Raw genomic sequence first — 21268 nt, forward strand, 5'->3', positions numbered from 1 at the left:
TGCCTTGCCAAGGTCCACGAATCCGTGTTACAAATACCATTAACTTGTTTGTGTATTGCGCGTGTTGTGCTACAAAATGCAGTGGAACGAGGATATAATACTAACAGATCTCAACATTGTAATGCTTCGAACATCGAATTAAATACGATAGAATATCCAACGAATATGCAATTAGTAGATCCGTGCAATTGTAGTTTAATTGACGATTAGAATAACGATCTACGCGTTCGTAAATATTGTCGTTTATTCGGACGAACCGCTCGGATTGTATATAGCGGTCGATTCGTCGACGTGAAATGGTCACGACATCGGACAGAAAATAGATCGAAGAAAAAACAAACTGTATCGATCGAGAGACGGCCGAGCGACTCGCGTCCAATTTTTCTGACGTCGCAGTGGTCGTCGGCGCGGTCGTCGCAGTTGAAAAGCTGGCCCCCGCTCGTTGCACTCGCCGCTGTCTTCGAACCGGTCGAATTTAGGTCCGCTTAAATATAGATCGGAGAGAAACGTTTCTGTCCCGGCCGCGAAATTCCGTCCGGCTCCTCTCATTAGTCTCTCGTTTCCTCGCGATTCATTATTTTTCCCTGGCCCGAGAGGCCGCTTTTATCGCCGCTGTTCAACAGATCGGCCCCTCGTTTCTTCGCGCTTGATTATTCCCACCCTGTTGTCGGCGATTCGACCTCTCGCGCCGGTAAAAAGATTAACACGCTCACCGCCGCGGGAATTCGGAGCGTTCACCGTAACGTTGCTTATCGTATCATAACAAACGCGAATGCTATCGGAACGAATTAGTGATTCGATGATATATTTTGAATTCTTCGCGCGACGGATTTCTCGTAATCGTTTTCAAGTAATTTTGCTGCAGTCTTCGAGTACTACATTTTAACACTAGGTTTACGGAACGCGTCAGATTGACGGATATTGGATGTTAGAAATATTATAGGAATAGGAAACAAGTTCGTCTGAACATAACGCGTGCAAATATTTCAAATTTCATCTCATTTCTGAATGGAAACTATGAATAATGAATAACAGTCCGAAATGCAGTGTTTCGAATACTTTGAAGCGTAAACTGAATTAACCCTTTGCACTCGGTTTTTTTGACGAGATAACGATATTTTGTGAAACTAACTCGAAGAGAAATCACACGTGCATCGAGGAACGAAGCTATTTTATTTCAGTATTTTTCAAATGGCTGCATTATACAAGGTATAATATTAAATATAAAATTTTATAGTTTTTTATGAAATCAAGTGAATGAGAGTCACCTCTCGAGTGCAAAGGGTTAACTTTCACTCAAACATTCCCCTATCACTTTGGAATTTCTTCTTCGCTCTGCTCCTGCTTCGAAAACAATAAACATACATCCAAACTTTCAACAATCAAATTAACTTCCACGTCCAGCCATTTACCTCGGCAAGGGAGACAAACCGAAAAAACGTTAGGGAGCAAGAAACTGCAACGCTCGGCGAGGTAATTTACCGGGGACTTCGTTTACATCCTTTCTTCTGCGAGTCCAGTGTTTAATATCTCGAAAGTAGCATGGGCAGCGTTGACAAACGGGCGTCGGTCACGAGCGTAATTCTATTCCGGCGAGTGCTTTTCCTCCGAGTCGATTAAACGCGACGGGATCGAAAACCGACGGTGCCACGATAAATTGAATAACAGGGTAGCTCTCTCGTGGCACGCGACGATCGCTTTCGTTGAATGGACGTTTCGTGATCGTTAAACCGACATTAATATCAATGTCCCTTCTCGCGGAGGATACTCGCCTCTTCTTCGGCGCGCCTTTCACCGGGCTCCCCGGGGCTTACTTTCACCGTTTACCGAGTTACCTTCGAACTCACCCCGACTTGACACCGCGACGTTCCGACCTGGAACGAGAGTTTCCGAGATCGAAAGGAACTCGATGGAATTCTCGCGGAATTGACGTCACGTTACGCTCCCGTAGGTTCTACCGACGTTTCCGTGGATTACGTTATCGAGAGAATCTACATTAAACATCCGGAATGAAAATTACATAGCACACGAATGTATAAGATTCATAAATAAATGAGAATTATAGTTAACCACTGGTGTCGGGACACAGTATTTCATCCTTCGATGGTGCTGTTCCTCGAAGGAATGTGGGTAACGTTTCGATCAATGAAAAATCTTGCAACGAGATAAGATCGCATCGAGACTAACTGCTCTACCGTTCGGTTTACTCTCACAGAATCTATCGATCTACACGTTGCAACTGTACAATCTACTAATCTACATAATCCGACCATAGAATCTACCAGTTTGCATACTGTAACCATAGAAAACTAGTCTCCAATTTTTGTACGATTTTTTTCGAAGGTATTCTACACTGCCAAAGGATCACCAAATGATTAACCCTTAGCACTCCACATAGTTTTGTGATATGTCAACTCCTACCAATTTTGATGGTAGCCCTACTGAAAATTAACAATGTTGTAACATTTCTTAGACCTTCGATTCCCTTCTCAGTACAAACTTTCTATATTTGGAAGATCTAATAATCTTAAGGTAGCTTCCTTAAAATTCATTAAAATATTTAATATTAGAACTGGTGCAATATCGGAGCCTACAGAGTTCAAAGGGTTAAAGTACACGAAGCTTGCAGCATATGAAGCTAAGTTATACATCGAATGCTTCAACAAGTAAAAAATTCGTCCATAAAGGGTTACCTCATTGCGTACCGGTAACGAGAAATCTCGTTTTTATATAAGCAGCAGCTAATTACCACAGAATTGAAAAAAATATAAAATTTCATTTGAATTGATTATCTATTTAACACCAGAACTGCCGAGTATTTCAAACGAATCGAAACCAGTCATTTCGACTGGAACGGTAGTTCTGATTTCGTCCGACCGAAATGTCGACGTTCGTCCGCAAATGATTAATCCACGCTACGATTCGGAATAATCGCTATAGCAAACGCGGTCGTGTTGAGACTGGGCTCGCAGAGAATCGACGAGGCGCGGGTTAATCGTTTACCGTCTGGTCCGGTCTGGAAAAGAAACGGAGAGCCGGGAGAGCCGTGGACGCCGTAAAAGCGAGCGCGCGAGGCATAAAAGATTCATTTTGCCAGCGAGGTGACCCTGCCGACCCAGCATCCGCTCTCTGTGGGCGGTTCTCTCTCTCTCTTTCTCTCTCTCTTTCTCCGTCCCGCTCCCTCGCCGCCGTTTCGCGCCGGTTTACTCGCCTCGGCCGGCCTCTCTCTCTCTCTCTCGCTCTCTCCTCGTCCAACTTTTCTTTTTCCATTCCGCGGCCCTCCTTTCGAGGTGAGCAGAGAAAAAAAGGGCGAGGGAGGGAGCAGCCTCGTTGAGACAATCAAGCGACAGCTCGTTAAATGTAACTGGCACTAAATTGCCGAGAGTTGGGAGACCAGCGTCCCGGACCGACGCTCGCTCCGAATCCGGCTCCTTTTCCTTTTCGTCGGTTTTCAAAGGACTTTGTCTCCGGGCAACTGTGTACAGAAGTTTTATCGTGTTGTCCCCGTGGGCCGCGCCGTCGAAGCCGATTCTCGCTGCAGATTTTCGGCCGTGGGTAATGAATATGAATAGGACCGTCTCCTTTTCTTTCGGGAACGTTCCGTTTAAGCAATCGTTTGTCCTCGCTTTTCGATTGTTTGAGGATTTAATACGGTACCGAAGTTTTCCAAAGATACAGTGTCGTTCGAAAGTTCTCGACTAGATCGGTTTTGGACTTTTCTTACGATAAAGGTTTAAGAATTTTTGTTATTGCGACATGTAGAGTATTCTTTATATATTTGTCTAGAAATAAATAATAATAGACTCTCGAGCACATCAATTTAGTTATTCTTTAACTACGCAACTATGAAAATAGTCTTTTGCAGCAGTCGTCCATGTGAATACGCTCTTATTCATTACATCGACAGAAACTCTAAACTCTCGAAAGAAAATTCCAAAACGACCTAGTCGGAAACTTTTCAACTGGTCCTTCCTACTGAAGTCAAAGCGGAAGCAAAGGTTCAGCTTCATCCCATCGACTTAAACCCAAGAATTCCAGCTAACTTCGAAATCTAACCCAAAAACGTTCCTCTAAATAAACAATCGATCCTGTTATCGTTCCCACTCCAGCAGAATCTCCTTCCAAGATTGAACCGATCGTCGAAATCGATCACGAGCTTCCACATACCCATAACGGGATCCTTAGAGCCGATTTCCACGAAATCGACGAGGAACGACTCCGTTTCGTCGGCGAACGCAGCCGCGTGTTGCATAAGCGGATCCTCCGGTCCCTCGCGATACGTGCGTAGAAACGCGTCGCTGGCCGAGGGTGAATAAATTTCGATGGAAACCGGCCCCGGAGAAAGCATAGCTACCCGCGACGAAGGACGACGCGCGCGCGGAGAACCGTTAATCCGGCCGGCCGCGCGCGTAGACGATCAGGGACAGACTTATCGCCGCGAATCGGGAAAATACCGTAAAAGCGGGCCCGACTACGCTCGATCGCCATTCCTGGACTGGCCAGGATAGGCGCTGCAGGCGAGCCGCGCGGGCAATCTATCTTTCCGCTCGAAGCGCTGAATGCAATTCCAGAAACGCATCGGCGAGGCTTATGCGCCGCGCCGATGCGTCGCGAGCGTTTTTTCCGCTCCGTATATAGAGAAACTATTCTAACGTTGTTCGCTTATGCTCGGGACTGGCGATCTTTAATTGCATTTTACGTTTGATATATTTATTCATTGTGTTCCGGCGATGTTCGTTTATACTCGGACCGGTGATTTTTAATTGCATTCAACGCGTGATATGTTTATTGATTGTATTCTGTAAAGACACCTTTTATTGGAGCTTTTCGGTATTTGCCGCTTCACCCGCGCGAAATTTTCCTCGCACTCAACTTTTGGCACTCGGCGCACTTCTTTCGGCTACTTGGGGAGTCGCACTCCAATTACTATAATTAATGACGGTTTTATTACGCGTCGAAGACGAATGGAGCGAAGGGACGATATCGGAGGCCTTGTGCATCAGAAAATAACTTGAATGAAGAAATGAAGGTGACTGTACTGACAGGCTAACGTCTATACGGTTTGTGAAATCTACCGTGGATTATATAAATATTCTAAAATAATACTGCAACGATCTCTTAAGATAGAGTCCGATTTTAAGGGATCAATCGACTGTCGAGTCGTTTCCAACATAAATCGCTCGCATTAAGCTAGCTTCTTGCCATCGTTGTTTCCGCATCCCTTGCATCTATCTGTTATCATATAGAATCTCTAAAATACAAACTGCGACCAAGACGCATCCGCGCGATCCCCCGATCCCGCCGCAGCGAAGCAAAAAGAAGCAGGTTTACCTTGGAGTGCAGGCCCGAAAAGAAAGTGCGTCGCGGCGCGGAGTACGACGACATGTTGATCTTGTTGACGACCATTGTCATGGCAGCACCGAAGCGTGTTCCCTCGTCCGATCGATCCGAATAGTAACCGCCGAGTCTGCTCGCTGGCTGAATCGGCACGCAACCCTTCGCTCCGTGCCAGGATCGGCGATCCCTCACGTCATCCGAGCAGTTCGCGCGATCGAAACCGATTCCCGTCGATCCACTTCAATTACCTCTCTCTCCGTTCACATATTTCAACCCCGAGTCTTCGTGAAAAACCAATTTCGCCTCTCAAACTCGATATCAGCCCTTATCGTTGTCCGAAAAACCGCGTCGAAACCGGTGAACCGAAGCCGAACGAGAAACCTCACAGCGTTTCCGTTCGTTTTCTGAGATTCTGAGTCCCCGGAGGAACGATTCCGCCGCTGCCACAGAAACGCACAAACAAAAGCCCCGACTCGGACGATCGCGAGCCGAATGGATCCACCGTGGAGAGAAATCGGAAGCAAAACCACCACCGAGCGAAAGCACGCGCCACACTGACGGCGCATCGGCCGGTCGCCCATTTTATAGTCTCCCCACTTTTAGGCCGACCGGCCAATCAACGAGGAGACCGTCCGCGCGGCGGCTCGGCGCGAGGATACGAATAACGGCCGCGCGGCACCCGGCCGGCCAGTGTCGCCGTGACCTTCGAACCTGGAGGGTTGTGTCTAGCGAGACGCGGGCCAACGACGGGGAGGGATAGAATGCCGATCATTGGAGGCCCCTTGCTACCGAACGGTGCAGAACGATCGGTGGTAGGGCACGGAGGCCGGCTACTCGCGATCCTCCCGATCGATCTGCCAGTTAACCGCCGCGATAGATCAAGCCACACCAACCCTGCCTTTTCAAATTGCGCGCTAGTTTTTTCCCCGAGACGATCCAAGAGATGGCTTGCGACGGAACGCGTGACGCTGATGGTCGCGGTTGATGGAATATGGTTTCTGGAGGCTTTTTGTAGAATCTGGGAGAACTTGAGGGTTGAAACTGTGAGAATCTAATTTTGATGGGTTTTGTCGTTGCTGTAACGATGAATGGTTCTTTGGGAAAAGTCATGGTTGAATTGTAATTTCGCGAGTATTAACCCTTTGCACTCGAGAATATTTTTCTCAATATTCATTATTTTCTGATATCAATGATACTTTTCACAACTGACATAAAGAAACGCCTTGCATAAATTGACAGAACTATTTTATTTCGATGTTCCATGTGTTGATGAATTATACAAAAATTTAATATTGAATATATTTTATCATTTCCATGGGTCAAATCAAATGGCGCCTCTAGAGTGCAAAGGATTAAAGTTGGTATAATCTTTGTGATAATTGTATTGTTTCTATACATATCACGGTGTTTTGTTTTTTTTTTTTTTTGAAGGAACGGGTTAAATTTGAAATATTGAAAATATTGACTCGATAGTGACTCTTTAAAAATGGTAAAGATTAGAGAACAAGGACGTCGTTCGAGTATTAATGGTAATTTCGTTTATGGAGGAGACAAACATGAAGCTCGAAGCACGGATTGCATAGGTCCTTTGTTTATACGCGCGCGATGTTTTCACTGTTAACGGAAGTGACTTTTTAGGTGAGTCCCCGGGCTTCGTTTTTCCTTTTTCGGCGATCTCGCTGTCCGCGGCCCCAAGACGTGCTAATTCGTCGGAAATAGCGTTCTAAAACGTTTCAATATTTGATTCTTAACACCTCGCGCGGCCCGGCCTCGCGTCACCGTGTGTTTTGGCACGTTCCGAGGCGGGCGGACGCATAAATTCGCCGCGGTTTCGGTATCAACATTTGGATTACACTTTATTCAGATTTATGCGATCAGTTCGGCCGGGCTGCATAATTGGGGAATTTATGTCGCGCCGGAGCCACGGGCGATGAAAGGTTCTCATGCGAGACCGCGTGGAGAGCCGTGTTCCTGTCTCGATGGAAATGACATACGAGTCGCGCGGCGGAAAGAGTATTTCAACGTGAAGTAAACTTCGCGGAGGCATTAACGCTAGAACTACCGAGCATTTAATACGACCGATATGTAATCCCCGCGGACATTGTAACAACACGCTATTCTCGGTTCCTTCGGACGTTCATTACAGTATTCAACCTATCAATTTTCAAAACCGCTTCGAATACTCTACGCTTCGAAGATACCAATAATTATGAAACAAAACTTCCATATTCACTGGTAGAATGTTGAAACTTAAACATTCCACCTGAATATAGTCCCGTGCACTCGAATGTTTCAATCCATAGTACAAAATATACGTTCCATCGAAAAGAAAGGAGTAACCTCGTAACTTAAGTTCCACTAATCTCAGACATCAACGCGGAAAACTATAATGTAAAGTATCCGCGTTTTACGCAACGGGTCGCCGAATATTCCAGCGACAAGAGCGCAAACCTAAGAAACACGGATAAAAGATGATAGCGCTTCGCGATCGGGAAACCTCGAGATAATAACGTCGCAAAAAAACGAAGGCACGCCTACCGCAGCTCCGGAAGCAGCAATTTGCAAACATTTCCATGGGAACGACAACAAATAGAAGCCACCGCGACCGTGCGCGCGGGACGCGATCGCGAGAGAACCGGGGAAAAAAGAGGAACGGTTCCGCCTATGAATATTTCTATCTCGTTACGAATCGCATAATGGAAACGCGCGCCGCGGCGAGCGACGCGGATCCGTCACCTTGCCAGCAGCGATTTTCTGGCTGTTGATTCGCCTCGGTGATTAGCTCGGACTCGAAACGGGCAGGCCTGTAATTTTCTTGGTGCAACTGCGCGCGGCCCAGGTATATGCAAACGAACCCTTGACCACTGGGAACCCGGGGCCCTAGAGCCCTCGGCGCACGTCCGAGCGCGCTGCAACGCATGCACCGATTCGTAGCCTCGCGAGACCCGCATCAACGTCAGCTCGCCTTCGCACTACCGATTCTTTTCGGTTCGTCGGGCGATGCCGACGGTGGAACACGTGCTACAAATTGTCGGATTACCTTCCACCGGTGTTATTATCAATTGGGGGGTATGTTAATTAGGAGAGATAAAGGGTGGTAGGCTGACCAGAACTGTGTAATGGGTATATTTAACCCTTTGCGGAGAAATTTGTCGTTAGAGATGTTCAATTCATTTTTATGAGATACAGATGACATTTTTTTGAACTAAACGAGGAATCTATTCATAAGATAAGGGGAATAGTATTTTATTTCTACATTTCACGTATCGACAGATTACATAGATTCTTATCAATACTTTAACATTCTGTAATATATATTCCTAATAGCAGGAAAGTAATTATCCAAGAGCTGAAGGACCAGTGTTATTATCAATAGGGGGTATGTTAACTAGGAGAGATAAAGGGTGGTAGGCTGAACAGAGTTGTGTCATGGGTATATTTAACCCTTTGCACTCGAAAAATTTGTCACTAGAGATATTCATTTTTATGAGATATAGATGACATTTTTTTTAACTAAACGAAGAATCTATTCATAGATTATATATATATATATATATATTTCATACAGTAAAACTATAAAATCTGATATTTAATATTAAACTTCGTGCAATGCATCAATTTGAGAAATATTAACAAAAAATAGCTTTGTCCCTCGATGTAAATGTGATTTCTCGTCGAGTTAGTTTCACAAAATATCCTCTCTATCTCGTCAGAAGACATTAAAATATTTCTAATGAAAAACTTCCGAGTGCAAAGGGTTAATATCCAAGTAGAACCGCAGATGTAATAGATTTAATACACAAATACCTAATACATTACAGGACACTCCGAATCTAAACGAATCTAAATAACGTCGCTGGTCGACTGTCGTGTGGATAAAAGAGTGTTCAGCGGTGTACGTCGAACCCTTCCGCAGACGTGACAGTCCGACGGGAAAACCCGGGTTCCGAGTACGAGCGAGGAACACAGCTGCTTCACCGAATTTAGAGTAGACGCGATTAAAGAGGTCAGGGATGATAGACGACGAACACGGCTTTCTCGATAAAGCCGAGTTCCCGCGAAGAATCAGAAAAACGACCGGAAACGACCGATTCCGTGGAACTTCCTCCGAGTGTAACTCGTTGGGAATATTCAACAGACTGTTAAAACGCGTCTGTGTGATCTGCGACGAGCCAGACATTTTCCAACGATTTCAGAAGCGTATTAAATCACGCTAAAAGTCCGTTGAATCGCTGAATCGAATTTCGGGAGGAACGATTCATTTAATTCTTCGAACGTAAAAATATATTATACATTTAACGCTAAAACTACCGAGCAGATAAACTGACATTTTGAAATTTGTGTATAGAAGTTACAAGAGTATCCTTTGAAACTTGAAGCTATTTGCAATTTAGTTTGCGCATTACTAAACTGATTTCTTTAATAATTTCTCAGAGAAACGTTTGTTATCTTTTTAACATTTGCAAGGATTCAGGAATCATTTCGAACCGTCTGGTAGTTTTAGTGTTAATTCTTGTTATCATATATATAATAGATATATCTAGAAATATATAATAATTATTTAGTAAGTCACGAAGTGGGATTATTTGCAATTCATCAAATGCGGTTCTTTTTTTTGCAAAACAGTTTCTAACCGAATTAACTGAGTTGAATTGAAGATAACGAAGGTGGTTGTGGTTGTAGTTCCTTTTAGGTGGTCGCCCAAGTGTTAAGCTAGTTTCAACACATTGCGTGCGGGCCATTCTGTTCATTTCAACTTATATCAGTTACATTCAATTCATCTATTTATTATTCAAGACATTTTCGAGAGTTTCCATTACTAATAGAAATACTATTAATCATACAAAAGGAATCATCTACTTTTGCCAAAAATGTTAATGAAGTTGTACACGTATTTATTTAGTACTTTTACGCTTCCCGCACACAATGTGTTAAGGAATGTTGACTATGCATCATCGAAAAGTGTTTCGGGTATTTTTGGTAGGAAGCTTTCGAAGAGTTAAACGAACACGTCGACAAAGGGGATTGTCGGTAGACGCAACGCCATTGAAACGTCTCGGGTTTTTCTCATTTTTCGAATATGGCGGCCGCGGAGCCGAACTGTGACACTGTAAATCAGAGGTCGGGCGTCGGGGGATCGCGTTCGGCCGCGTCCCGACGCCATTAATTTCGTGCCGGGGCGAGCGAACGATGATGCGGGCACCGCCGGCTCCTATTTGCGACTACGCGAAAAGAAAACGACCGCTTAGGCGAACGCGGGGGATCGCCGGGTGGAAAAGAAACGAGGGTACGCAGGACGACCGGTCGGGCATCGGCGACGCGGAGTCGCGGGTAAATTTATCTCCGCGGCTTTCTTCGACCGGCGAACTTTCGTGCCTCGTTCTCGTCGGCGCCGTTCGAACTCTTCGCGATAGAATATTCGAACGATCGTGACTATCTCTCGCTACGAAGAATCTTTAACCCTCTGTTGACGAAGATTGTTGAAAGTATACGAAACCTTTTGCAAATTCTGCTAAATTAAACTGAATGCTTGAATCGTAGGGAATAAGGAAACTCTGTACTGATTTCTTGCTGTTCGAATAGTTAAATCGTTCGTTCGCAACTGAGTATTCCAAACGGGAAAGTTTGATCTCAGCGAAATGCCGACATTCGACCGCAAAGGGTTGAAACGATCACTTGAATAATTTGAATTACTGAAATATTTTGGTATATCAGGAATAAGTGACTTTTAACCCTTTGCACTCGAGAATATTTTTCTCGATATTCATTATTTTCTGATATCAATGATACTTTTCACAACTGACGTAAAGAATTGTATAAATTGACAAAACTATTTTATTTCGATGTTCCATATATTGATACACTATATAAAATCTGAAATTTTATCATTTTGTTGGATTGAATCCAGTGGCTGAAAGGCGCCTCTCAAAGGGTTAATTGCGAATCGAAGAAATAGATCTTCCTAACGAATAACAATAGAATCCCACCGATTCATGGAATTAAATATGAATATTTTCTGCACACGATGGTTTAAAGAAAGTTGCATCTGAGTCATAGAACTGAGGATGCGTCGACGTGCTGAACACTATAGAAGAAAACGTATCAATCTCTCGTTACTCGAATAATGAAATGATTGATTCGTCGCTCGCGATGTATTAACCTCGGCGATTCGCATTTATCCAAACAAATCGCGCGTTTCGCGAACAATGCGAGTCGGACACGCGATCCGCTCGAAAAGCGTCGGCTAAACAGCTCCTCGATCGAGGATCGTCCGCCTCGGGGCGAACCGAGGCGACGGATGATTGACGATCGGTAGCGAAACGATCGCCCGTAGCGATCGCCGATTACCGGCCGATTATTCATTCCCACCCACGCGTTGTTTTCGCGCGTCCGCGAGAAAAAGAGTGTCCGCGGGATCGGTTGCGTCGACGGAAACGGCGCGGACAAAGGGCCGAGAAGACGAAACGATCGTTAATGGCCGGTAAACGGCGGAGCGCGCGACGGACGCGCGAGCCCCGCCGGTGTGTAACCGTAATTTGCGCCTTTTATTTTCTTCTCTTTTCCCATTTAGACGGCCGCCATCTTCCCTCCCGTTCCCCGTTTCGATACGGCCGATTCTCTTGCGTAATGCTTGTGCAATAATTACCGACGTTTAAGCAATTGACCGCCTCCGGGCGCTACCGGAATGAAAACAGAGACGAAAAACAGAAGAAGAGGAACGGAGAGTCCTCCCGGCGGACTAGATTGACCGCCCGAGGTGTTCTCCTCGCAATTATTTATTAATCGCCGCCCTGCGTTTCTCTTATCGTAATTAGCTCCCCCATAATCGGGCGCGGGGAATTCTTATAATTTATTCGGAACGCTCGGAAAGCCGAGCTAATCGCCGCGATACTTCTTTTTAGCGTCGCCGCTAATATCTCGCGAGGCGGAAAAATCCATCGGGAACACGATTATAATATACAGGGTATTTCGGAGTTATTAGAACGTATTTTTCTAGCTCGAGGAAGAAAGATTATGTAAAGGTGAACGGTACGTTCCACAGGTCTGAGTAACTATCGACGTACTAATGTCGAGGTGCCTTTAATTCGACGTTATGTAACTGTCGGGATACAATGTTCCAATGGAAATATCATTTGCAGATGAGAAACTGCTGATCGATGCTTCGTTGAATTTAACATAAACTACCGAGCAGACTTTTGGAAATTTGTAGAAACGAAGAGTGCTATTAAGAATGTAATTGATTTACAATTCAGTTTATGTGTTACTAAATCAGTTTCTTTAATAATTTCACATCTCGAATGCCTCGTTTCGACTCGTTCGGTAGTTTCAGTGTTAAAGTTACGATTCAAAATCCGTCATATTCGAATCATTAAACAAGGAGGTAATTCCATTTGTGTAGAACGTAATTCGCGAAATGTTAACGAAGCAATTACTCGAATAACTATGTGCTTGTTATCGTCGACATTTCATAGAACCTTCTCCACTCCCGGTGTCTAAAGAGGAACGCTTAGGTATTGTTAGTATCCGCGCGTTTTGTTTCGAAGCTGCGCGCAGCCGAGGCGTGCCGCGCCGAAAATATAAATTAGAATGGCCGATTTAGCGGGAAGATTTAGCGCTCGGCGGGTGACTAACGTCTCCGCCGGCTAATGATTCAATTGTTCGGATCACTTGGCGAAATTTAGTCACCGGCGCGGACCGACTTTCTCGAAGAAAGAGAAGCTGGTTCCGCTTTATTTATGATTTCCTCTGCAATTAAATTTACCATTCTTCGCGCGCTATTTTATCGCATTTCAGTTACCGACACAGAGAGAGAGAGAGAGAGAGAGAGAGACATCCGTTTTGTAAATAATATCAAAAGAGTTCTGTTTCGCGCGAAGACCCGCGGTTTAACGATCACCGATCACGTCGCGCCTTTAAATAACTCGAAGAAAAAAGAGAAAAACACTTAGAGACCTCTAGCCATTCCGAGAAAAATCTATTAGACGTCTTCACCGATGGATCTGGAACGGAAAACATGATCTGACGCCTCGAAAGGATGCCTGAACCTTGATCCCGCGTTACCCTTCGACGACAACAGCCGGATGACACCGTTTTTACAGCGCTCGACGAATTTGAATACTTTTTTACTACCCATAACAATTAATGGAAGGCTGTCTTCGTAGCCTTCTACAGACTGGACACAAATCTAGCGCTCATTTTTCTCCATCATCCTCTGATTCATCGAAAACCAAACGAAACCGATTAATGGGAACTTTTAACGCGTTAAGCACCATGTGTCACCGATGACCGACGCTTTCGAATTACTCGAGAATAATCATGCAAGATAATGTCCGATGGAAAGGTTAATACCTAAGTTGATGATAGTGTAATGCAAGGAATGTAATGTAGAAAACTAAAGTCTCTCGAAGATTACTTTCTTAAACGTCCTACGATCAATAAAAAATCAAGAGAAACGATCGCTAGATTCGTGTTTAATGCGACAAATCATAAGAGACGTTTGTTAAATGTTAACCCTTAGCACTCCAGGTTGTTTTTATAGTATTCTTTGATCTTTTATTCTCCTTCTTAGCAGAAAATTTGGAAAATCGAATAATTTTAGGCTGGTTTCTTTAAGATCGATTAAAATATTTAATATTATAACTGGTGCAATATCGGAGCCTACAGAGTTCAAAGGGTTAAAAATGAAAAGGGAACGCGGAAGCTCGTCGAGCGACGTCGCCAGCGGTTTCCTCGTCGAAGTCGAGACCGATTTTCCAAGGGAAACGCGGATCCTCCGGGGAAATTGGACGATTTCAGGACCTTGACCACGAGTCAAGGAGAGGATCTAAAATTTGACGGCCGCTCAGAAGCGGAAGAGGCTCCGTTGGTCACCTGCGCGCGTCAGGGAACGGGGAACGCTTTTGTTTTGAAGCGGGGCTTGGCAGTTCTCGCTGGCCGATCGCGATAAAAAAATTGGCAGCTTGGCAGGTGCGTAATAGAACCTTTAAGCGCGGCGGACCTACCGCGCGCCGCGCCGCCGGCTGGACTGCTGCCAAAGTTACGCAAACGCGTTGCCAACCGCAGCGAATATTCAAGTATGATCCGGCTTTGCCAAAACGCGCGAAGAATGGAATCCCGGTGGACGGAAAGGCTCGACAGAATTATTCGGAATGCCCGATGGATCCGCCGTCACGGGGAATAAATATGCGCGCGTATACAGGGTGCTTCGATCGTAACGATCAATTTTTTAACTCTGCGCTCGACAGGTGAATCTTAGATAACGCTCGATTCGATGCAGTTAGAAGGTTCTGTACGCAATATTAAGCTTCGTACAAAGCACCAATACGTGAAATAGATTAGTTTCAAAGAATGTCTATCTTAGATGAAACTTCTATATTAAATCGTTAAGAAACGTGATAAGCAGCCTAATTGTAAGTACTATATACGAATAAAGCTACCATTTCATGATCAAATCGTGAATGTTTATTTCAGAAACAAGTTAAGAAGTTCGAGGAAGTTCGATCTTAGCTTCTAGGTGTCTACATAGCGTAACAATGGCTCCGCCAGACTCAATCAATAACAGAGTCCCCCATTTTCGATCGAACGCCTCACTGGTGTCCCAGAACCCGAGTCCTCCGTCAGAACCTGGCAAAAGTAAGTTCGACGTCAAGGACAAAGCGTATCAATGGCGACTGGCAACTCTGTAGACAAGCTTACACAAGCACGATGCCGGAGAGATAAGGTGCGTCAGAAGTAAGAAGGTAGATCAAGATTCGTCAATGTGTTTTTTCCAGGAGGAAACTAGGATATTTGTATTTTTGTTTCAAGAATCAACTTGTGTCTGTTGCGAGCATTCCGACGCACCCTGTTTCAGATGAAAATGCTCACTCCGCCGACTCCTCCGTCCCTTCCTCCTCCTCTTCGTCCTGATCCTCATCCTCGAGCTCGTCCTCCCCGTAATCCTCCCCCGGTTCCTCCCGGAGCTCCGTCAGCGCGACGAACGGCACGTCCTCGGCTCCCTCGGGGAAATATTCGTCGATCATCGCCTGCGCCTCCTCGTCGACCTCGGTGACGAAGTACGGCTCGATGCTGGCGAACGAGAGGAACACGTCGTCGTTGATCCTCCGGACGATCAGCACGAACACCTCCGCGCCGGTTCTGCGTCTAACCTTTTGCCAATAGCGTCCGCGTCTAACCTTCTGCCAACAACTCGCACGCAACAGCGCGGATCCTTTCGACGCCCCGATCGCCTCGATCGACCAGTCGCCCGCGATCGACATAGCAGTCGGCCGGGCTCTTAAAACGCGAATCTTTATGGCGATGGAGTCGGGATTTCATTCGAGTCCATTAAACGCGGGCAGGTTAAGAGCGTAATTATTAGGATTCCTGAATCCTCCGCTCCTGTTTCATTAAATGAATTGCCCTCGGTTTTATGGGAGTTTGATGGACGGTGATTCAACGGTTGACGTGTCAACGCGCCGTGAATCGATAGTGCACCTGTCGGGTTCGTGTTCCCCGGAGGGAAAAGTTTGAATAATCGACGGCTTTTCGTGTCAAGGATTTTTTCAATGTTCTTCGTTGTGCGTTCGTGTTCGGGTTAATTGCGGATTTTAACCCTTTGCGGACGGATGTCGGCATTTCGGTGAGATGAAATGGTTTGGAAGACTAGGTCGTGGAAAAATGATCTAATTAGTCAAGCAATTGATGTATAATTTAGCTTCATATGTCGAAGGTTTTGTATGTTTCGAAGAGTCTTCGTCCGCAAAGGGTTAAGAATGATGGATACTGATGAATCGGAGTGTTTGGTATATACATCGCCATATAAACGAGTTACTCACGAATAAAATAAAACAAAGTAAACGATCCTTAATGCAGAGGACAGGTATGATAAGAGAACCTTTTGCTGATAGTCCTCGCAGCTCGAAGCGATCCGCCTGGCGAAGGGTGGCTTATCGAACTCGAACGCCCCGAAATATTCAACAGCGTCGGGGAAAAGGGCGCAAGCGTCCTGCACGGCCGCGAATTTCGAGGCGCTGAATTTGAAAGCGCAGTAAGGATCTGGAGGCGTCGGTTCTTCGTAGGGATGCATCTTCTCCATGTAGTTGCCGAAGAGGGTCGTGAAAACGTGCACTTTGCTTCTGGCCTGTCGACGACGGTCCCGACAGAATTTTGTTCTGAACGTATCTTATCAGACGTTATAATCAGAACTAAATAGAGAAATGCATACAAACTATTTCCACGAACAAAAAAGGACAACAAAAGATCTCGAGCTCGTTAATTTCTAGAATTCTCCAGGATCGATCGGTTTCTCTTATAGAGATTTCCCAGATTTCGATGATCTTTGGATAATATTTCCAACGGAAGATACCTGGGGAGGTATCCAGACGGCAGGATGCGTCCGCCGAAAGTCCTCCTGGTCCTCGGGATCAGGCTCGTGGACGTACACGTGTCGCTTCATGTATGATTCAGTAGCGTTGAGATTAAGGGCGGATTCGTGTAGCAGGGGTTTACTGCTGTTCAGCAAATCGGACAGATAATTCTCCACGTCGTTGATCTCCCGCGTGGGACATCTCGTCGCTCCTTTGGGACACTCGTACGGATAGGGCACCGGCCAATCGGGGTGAGGTCGTCTGCCCTTTAACCTCAACGCCAGGGTCTTGCCGTCGGTTAATCCTGAGATCGAGTGTTCTTTACTTTATCGATCTCGTTGAAGTTTCATCGCGTACGAAATGATCGTAGTGTAACAGAAACTTAAAGATTTTGCCTATGGACAATTAACGAGACACTACCGTACTCTATCAGAAACTTTCCATAGATTAGAAACTTTTCCTATAGATCTCGTTGAAGTTTCATCGCGTACGAAATGATCGTAGTGTAACAGAAACTTAAAGATTTTGCCTGTGGACAACTAACTCTACTCAAGATTCTCTTCGAATACACTGTCTATCGTTGTATTACAATTAACGAGGCACCACCGCACTTTAAAAGAATATTCTCCAAAGACTGCAATTGAAATATCCTCTCTGATACTTCTGTCCAATCTCCCGACTCATCCTTTCGACTGTATCCCTCATCGTTGTCCAATTAACGAAGCACTACCGTCCTTCGGAAAATTCGCGCGGAGTCACGGCGTTCCGCTCGCGATCGGGGGAACGTTAATCGAGGAGCGTTAAACGACAATCGACCGCGAGGTTCGGTAAGGGTTAAAAGAGAAAGCGGTAAGGGATTCCAGAACACACCTGCGACCAGCTCTTTCGTAATCTCGACGCCGCTCTCGACCAGCATGCTCTCGATGGCCTCCTCGGTGAGATGCAGCCGTTGCTCCTCTTGTATGTCGAAGTTCTGCTTGAAGAGGCTCGTGGTCAGGTCCGTGTACGGCGGGCTGCCGTATTTGTCCCTGTAGCGGCCCTCCTCGTCCCTGAAGATCCAGGGATAGAAGAGCAGCGCGGTCTCCTCGCTCAGCTCGAACATCATCTGTGCCAGGAACGCCTCGTACTTTTCTCTCCTCTCTGCCTCCTCTTTGGCATGCCGGCGGGCCTCCTTCGATTTTCTTGTTTCAGGATTTTGCAATCAGTCGCGCTACCAACGATCCTTTGTGTTCGATCGGAGGTACCGGTCTATTTCGATCCGTATTGCGGTTTCGAATGTTGTCGCGTCTTTTTTTACTGAGCGAAAGCTATCGAAACTATCCTTCGGATCTTTTAATGAATTTCTAATGGAATGAATTGGCGTGAATATTGTTTTCAATGATTGCTCGGATATCGTGTTCCTTGGAGAGTCAAGATTCATCTGTTACGATGATTTCTACCCATTAAGTCCCCTGGAATTTTTCGTCGTCCCGACAGCAAAACGTTGTCCCGTTTTCCACGAAAGACGACGTTTATTGTCGCATTTATTTGTCCCCGAACGCATCGGCTCGGTCCGCGCGAGACGCGCGCGTAAGTAACGGCCGTCTATAAATAATTTCTTCCGAGCGTCCGGCTAAGTTTATTCTATCCGTGTCTATTTCGAGTGCAAACACGTGAGTCCCGTCACCGAAGTTCGCAAAACGGTTTACACCGGGGCTCACGTGTTGCGTGTACGTGCCGCCGCCGCGTCCGAAGACACGTTCACTCGCGAACACCCGCGACTAATTAGCCGACTCGTCCAGCGGACAAGTTCGCGGTAATCTGTCGTTGTTTTGATCCCCTCGCGATTTTATCTCGCACGTTTCGAGTCACGTAGCCTCGTCTAATCGAGCGTGTGCCGGGATAAATGGAACTAAATTGTTTAAAACGCAGTAGCCGGGGACGTCTTGCAGCTTCTCGCGGTGAAACGATGCGAAATAAATCTCACGCTTGGCTGAAATCTTAGCAACAGTGACATCGACAGTCGCCGCTACTGTGATAGTTCAGAAAATATTCACTGTATTCTCTTGTAATATATTCCAAAATTAACCCTTTGCACTCGGATGTTTTTTACTAGAAATATTTACCATTTCTTTACGAAGACGATGTTCTTTGAGACTAGTTTTGAAGAGAAATCACCGGTACATTGAGGAACAAAGCTGTTTTATTCCAATGTTTCACGTATCGAGGCATTATACAAAGTTTAACATTAAATATCGCATTCTATAGTTTTACTGTGTCAAAGTGGTGACTGAGAGTCACCTCTCAAGTGCAAAGGGTTAATATGTTCTTTCACTCAAAGATTTCTGAATATTCCCACTTCTAGATTCCCACTTGCCATTTCTCAAATGTACAGTAATGAACTGACAAATTCTCAACATGGTATATTTAACAATCTCTTATCAAAAAACCCCGAAGAAGAATCTTCATTTTTAACCATCACAGTAGGGAGGTTCAAGAGTCGAAAATCTGCACGGCCAACTAAATTCTTCCAATTTCAGATGATTGGCCATTGAAAGTACCTAATAGCCTCCTCCTGTTGCCACCAAACTTCCTCCACCGGCGTCCTGATCTTCACGTCTAATCGCATTTCCGGTTCCTCGTCCGCCTGCACCCTCTTTATCTCCTGAACGAGCAGTTTCCTTAGTTTAGGGCAATTCGCCCCGAACATCAGATTCACCATTTTCCCATCCTGAAGGAACATCCACACGGGCTCGCTCCTGCCCCGGAATCTCTCGAGATCATCGATGTTGTCGTTCTTGACTATCGCGTAATTGATCGAGTCTCCGCCGACCTCCATTTTGATTTTCCTCAGCGTGCTCACCATTGCTACGCAAGGGCCGCACCATTCCGAGTATACGTCCGCCAGGATCAGACCTTATTTTTGTCGTGTATTAACAATTTATTAAGAGCGAGCTGATCGTAGGTCATTATTATTAGAGTTACGTTTACACTGATCACACCTTTGCGATTTAATAGTTGGCTCCATTCTTCCTCTGTCTCGACTTCGACTTGGAGAGCTGTTTGCTCTTTTCTGCCTGGTCTGGCCAGTTTAGAGGTCCTTTATTATATTAATTGGTGAAGATTTTAACCTTTTCGAAGTCTCTGATATGAATTCAGCATACTTTGAACGATTTATCACTTGGGAATAATTTCAGACAATTCAGGTAATTCAGATTGAGAATAGCATGCGATTATTATAGATTTATTATAGATTATTATAGATTATTATAGATTATAGGTTATTATAGATATAGATCTATTATAGATTATTATAGATTATAGATTATTATAGATATAGATCTATTATAGGTTATTATAAATTATAGATTATTATAGATATAGATCTATTATAGATTATTATAGATTATTATAGAGAGATATCTTTTAGGTTCTTGTTAGAATACATTTATAAATATGTATTTATATAAATTTGTGTTCTGGTTACAGCACCGATCAATTTAAAACTATTTCGTAGATCACTCAGTAGACATACGAAATCATAGGATCGAATCGCAGGATTGAATTACATTAATCATAGAAGTTATCAAGGTCTACTTAATCTATCGTTAACGACAGAAAACAAACAATCGTTCGATACCAGGAAGCGAAGGCGTGAATAGGGTCATTTGCTTAGCCGCTAAGTAATCAAAATTCTCAGGAATTCGCGTACCCAACGGGAACGACGGTCGGGTTCACACGAGTTCACTCGTCGATCGCTGATCGGAATGAAATCGGAGATCACGGAGCCGGTGTTACGCCATCGAAGACACGGACACCGCGCGGCCGCTTCCTGTTTTCGAAACCGAGCGTAAACAAATAGCGAATCACGTCGAGCTGCGTTTAGCGGAATTTAGAGCCGGACAGTTTAGGCTCTCGGGTGAAATGTGGAGCACCGTTGGAAGCGAAACGTAAAATTCCTGACGTTGATCGGCCCGCTTGAGACCGCGTTTCACAATTCACGGTGCCAGTGACCTTCTACGAGCCAATACTCTCGCGTTGGTATATGTCTTCTTCGCTTGAACTAATCTTTATAGTAGAGTGAACTAATGTTTATAATAGAATTAATTCTATATGCTCAAGCTGTTTCAAATTGCCCCTTTAACCCTTTGCGGTCCGAAGTACTCTTGGTTTCTCACTTTGAGGTTCACGTCGACGTTAGTTCATTCAATTACAGCTTAACATGACGGTCTATTATTTATTCAAGAATATTTGGGAGTCATTGAAATGTTACCTTTAAGTTGTACAATCGTGATACTACAAATAAATATAGAAAAAATTTAAACTTCAGTGATTCAAATTTCAGTAATTCACATTTCAACGACTGAAATTTCAGTGACTGAAACTTCAATAATTCAAACTTTAACTTAACCCTCGAGAATATTTTTCTCAACAAATATTCATTACTTTCCGATGAAATGTCAATGATATTTTCTGCAATTAACGTAAAGAAATACCTCGCATAAATTAAGTGACAGAACTATTTTATCCCGATGTTCCATGTGTTCGTACATTATATAAAATTTAATATTGAATTCTCAATTTCACAATATTCTTGGGTCAAA

The 21268-nt window shown here is 44.7% G+C and overlaps 2 protein-coding genes across 5 annotated transcripts in view; both read right to left on the minus strand.

Annotated features, from left to right (window-relative positions):
* Positions 1 to 21268, minus strand: part of Sarm (sterile alpha and armadillo motif) — a 164356-nt gene that overhangs the window by 81607 nt on the left and 61481 nt on the right. The window contains exon 1 of one of the 4 annotated variants that reach the window (XM_031988611.2): positions 5332 to 5884. The exons of the other annotated variants lie outside the window; for them this stretch is intronic. Within the exon in view, the coding sequence (XP_031844471.1) occupies positions 5332 to 5412 (81 nt within the window). The 5' untranslated portion in view covers positions 5413 to 5884. Of the gene's footprint in view, positions 1 to 5331; positions 5885 to 21268 lie in introns of those variants that run through there. 4 annotated transcript variants of the gene reach the window in all.
* On the minus strand, positions 14714 to 20332 carry LOC116432239 (uncharacterized). Its single transcript, XM_076372213.1, has 8 exons — positions 20292 to 20332; positions 19667 to 19764; positions 19226 to 19580; positions 17556 to 17866; positions 16685 to 16989; positions 16214 to 16459; positions 15205 to 15485; positions 14714 to 14961 (listed from the first exon to the last, which is right to left on the minus strand). The coding sequence occupies exons 1-8, from the start codon at positions 20330 to 20332 to the stop codon at positions 14955 to 14957; spliced, it is 1644 nt and encodes a 547-aa protein (XP_076228328.1). The 3' UTR covers positions 14714 to 14954.

Source organism: Nomia melanderi, chromosome 11, assembly GCF_051020985.1.
Source record: "Nomia melanderi isolate GNS246 chromosome 11, iyNomMela1, whole genome shotgun sequence".
Taxonomy (NCBI): Eukaryota; Metazoa; Arthropoda; class Insecta; order Hymenoptera; family Halictidae; genus Nomia; species Nomia melanderi.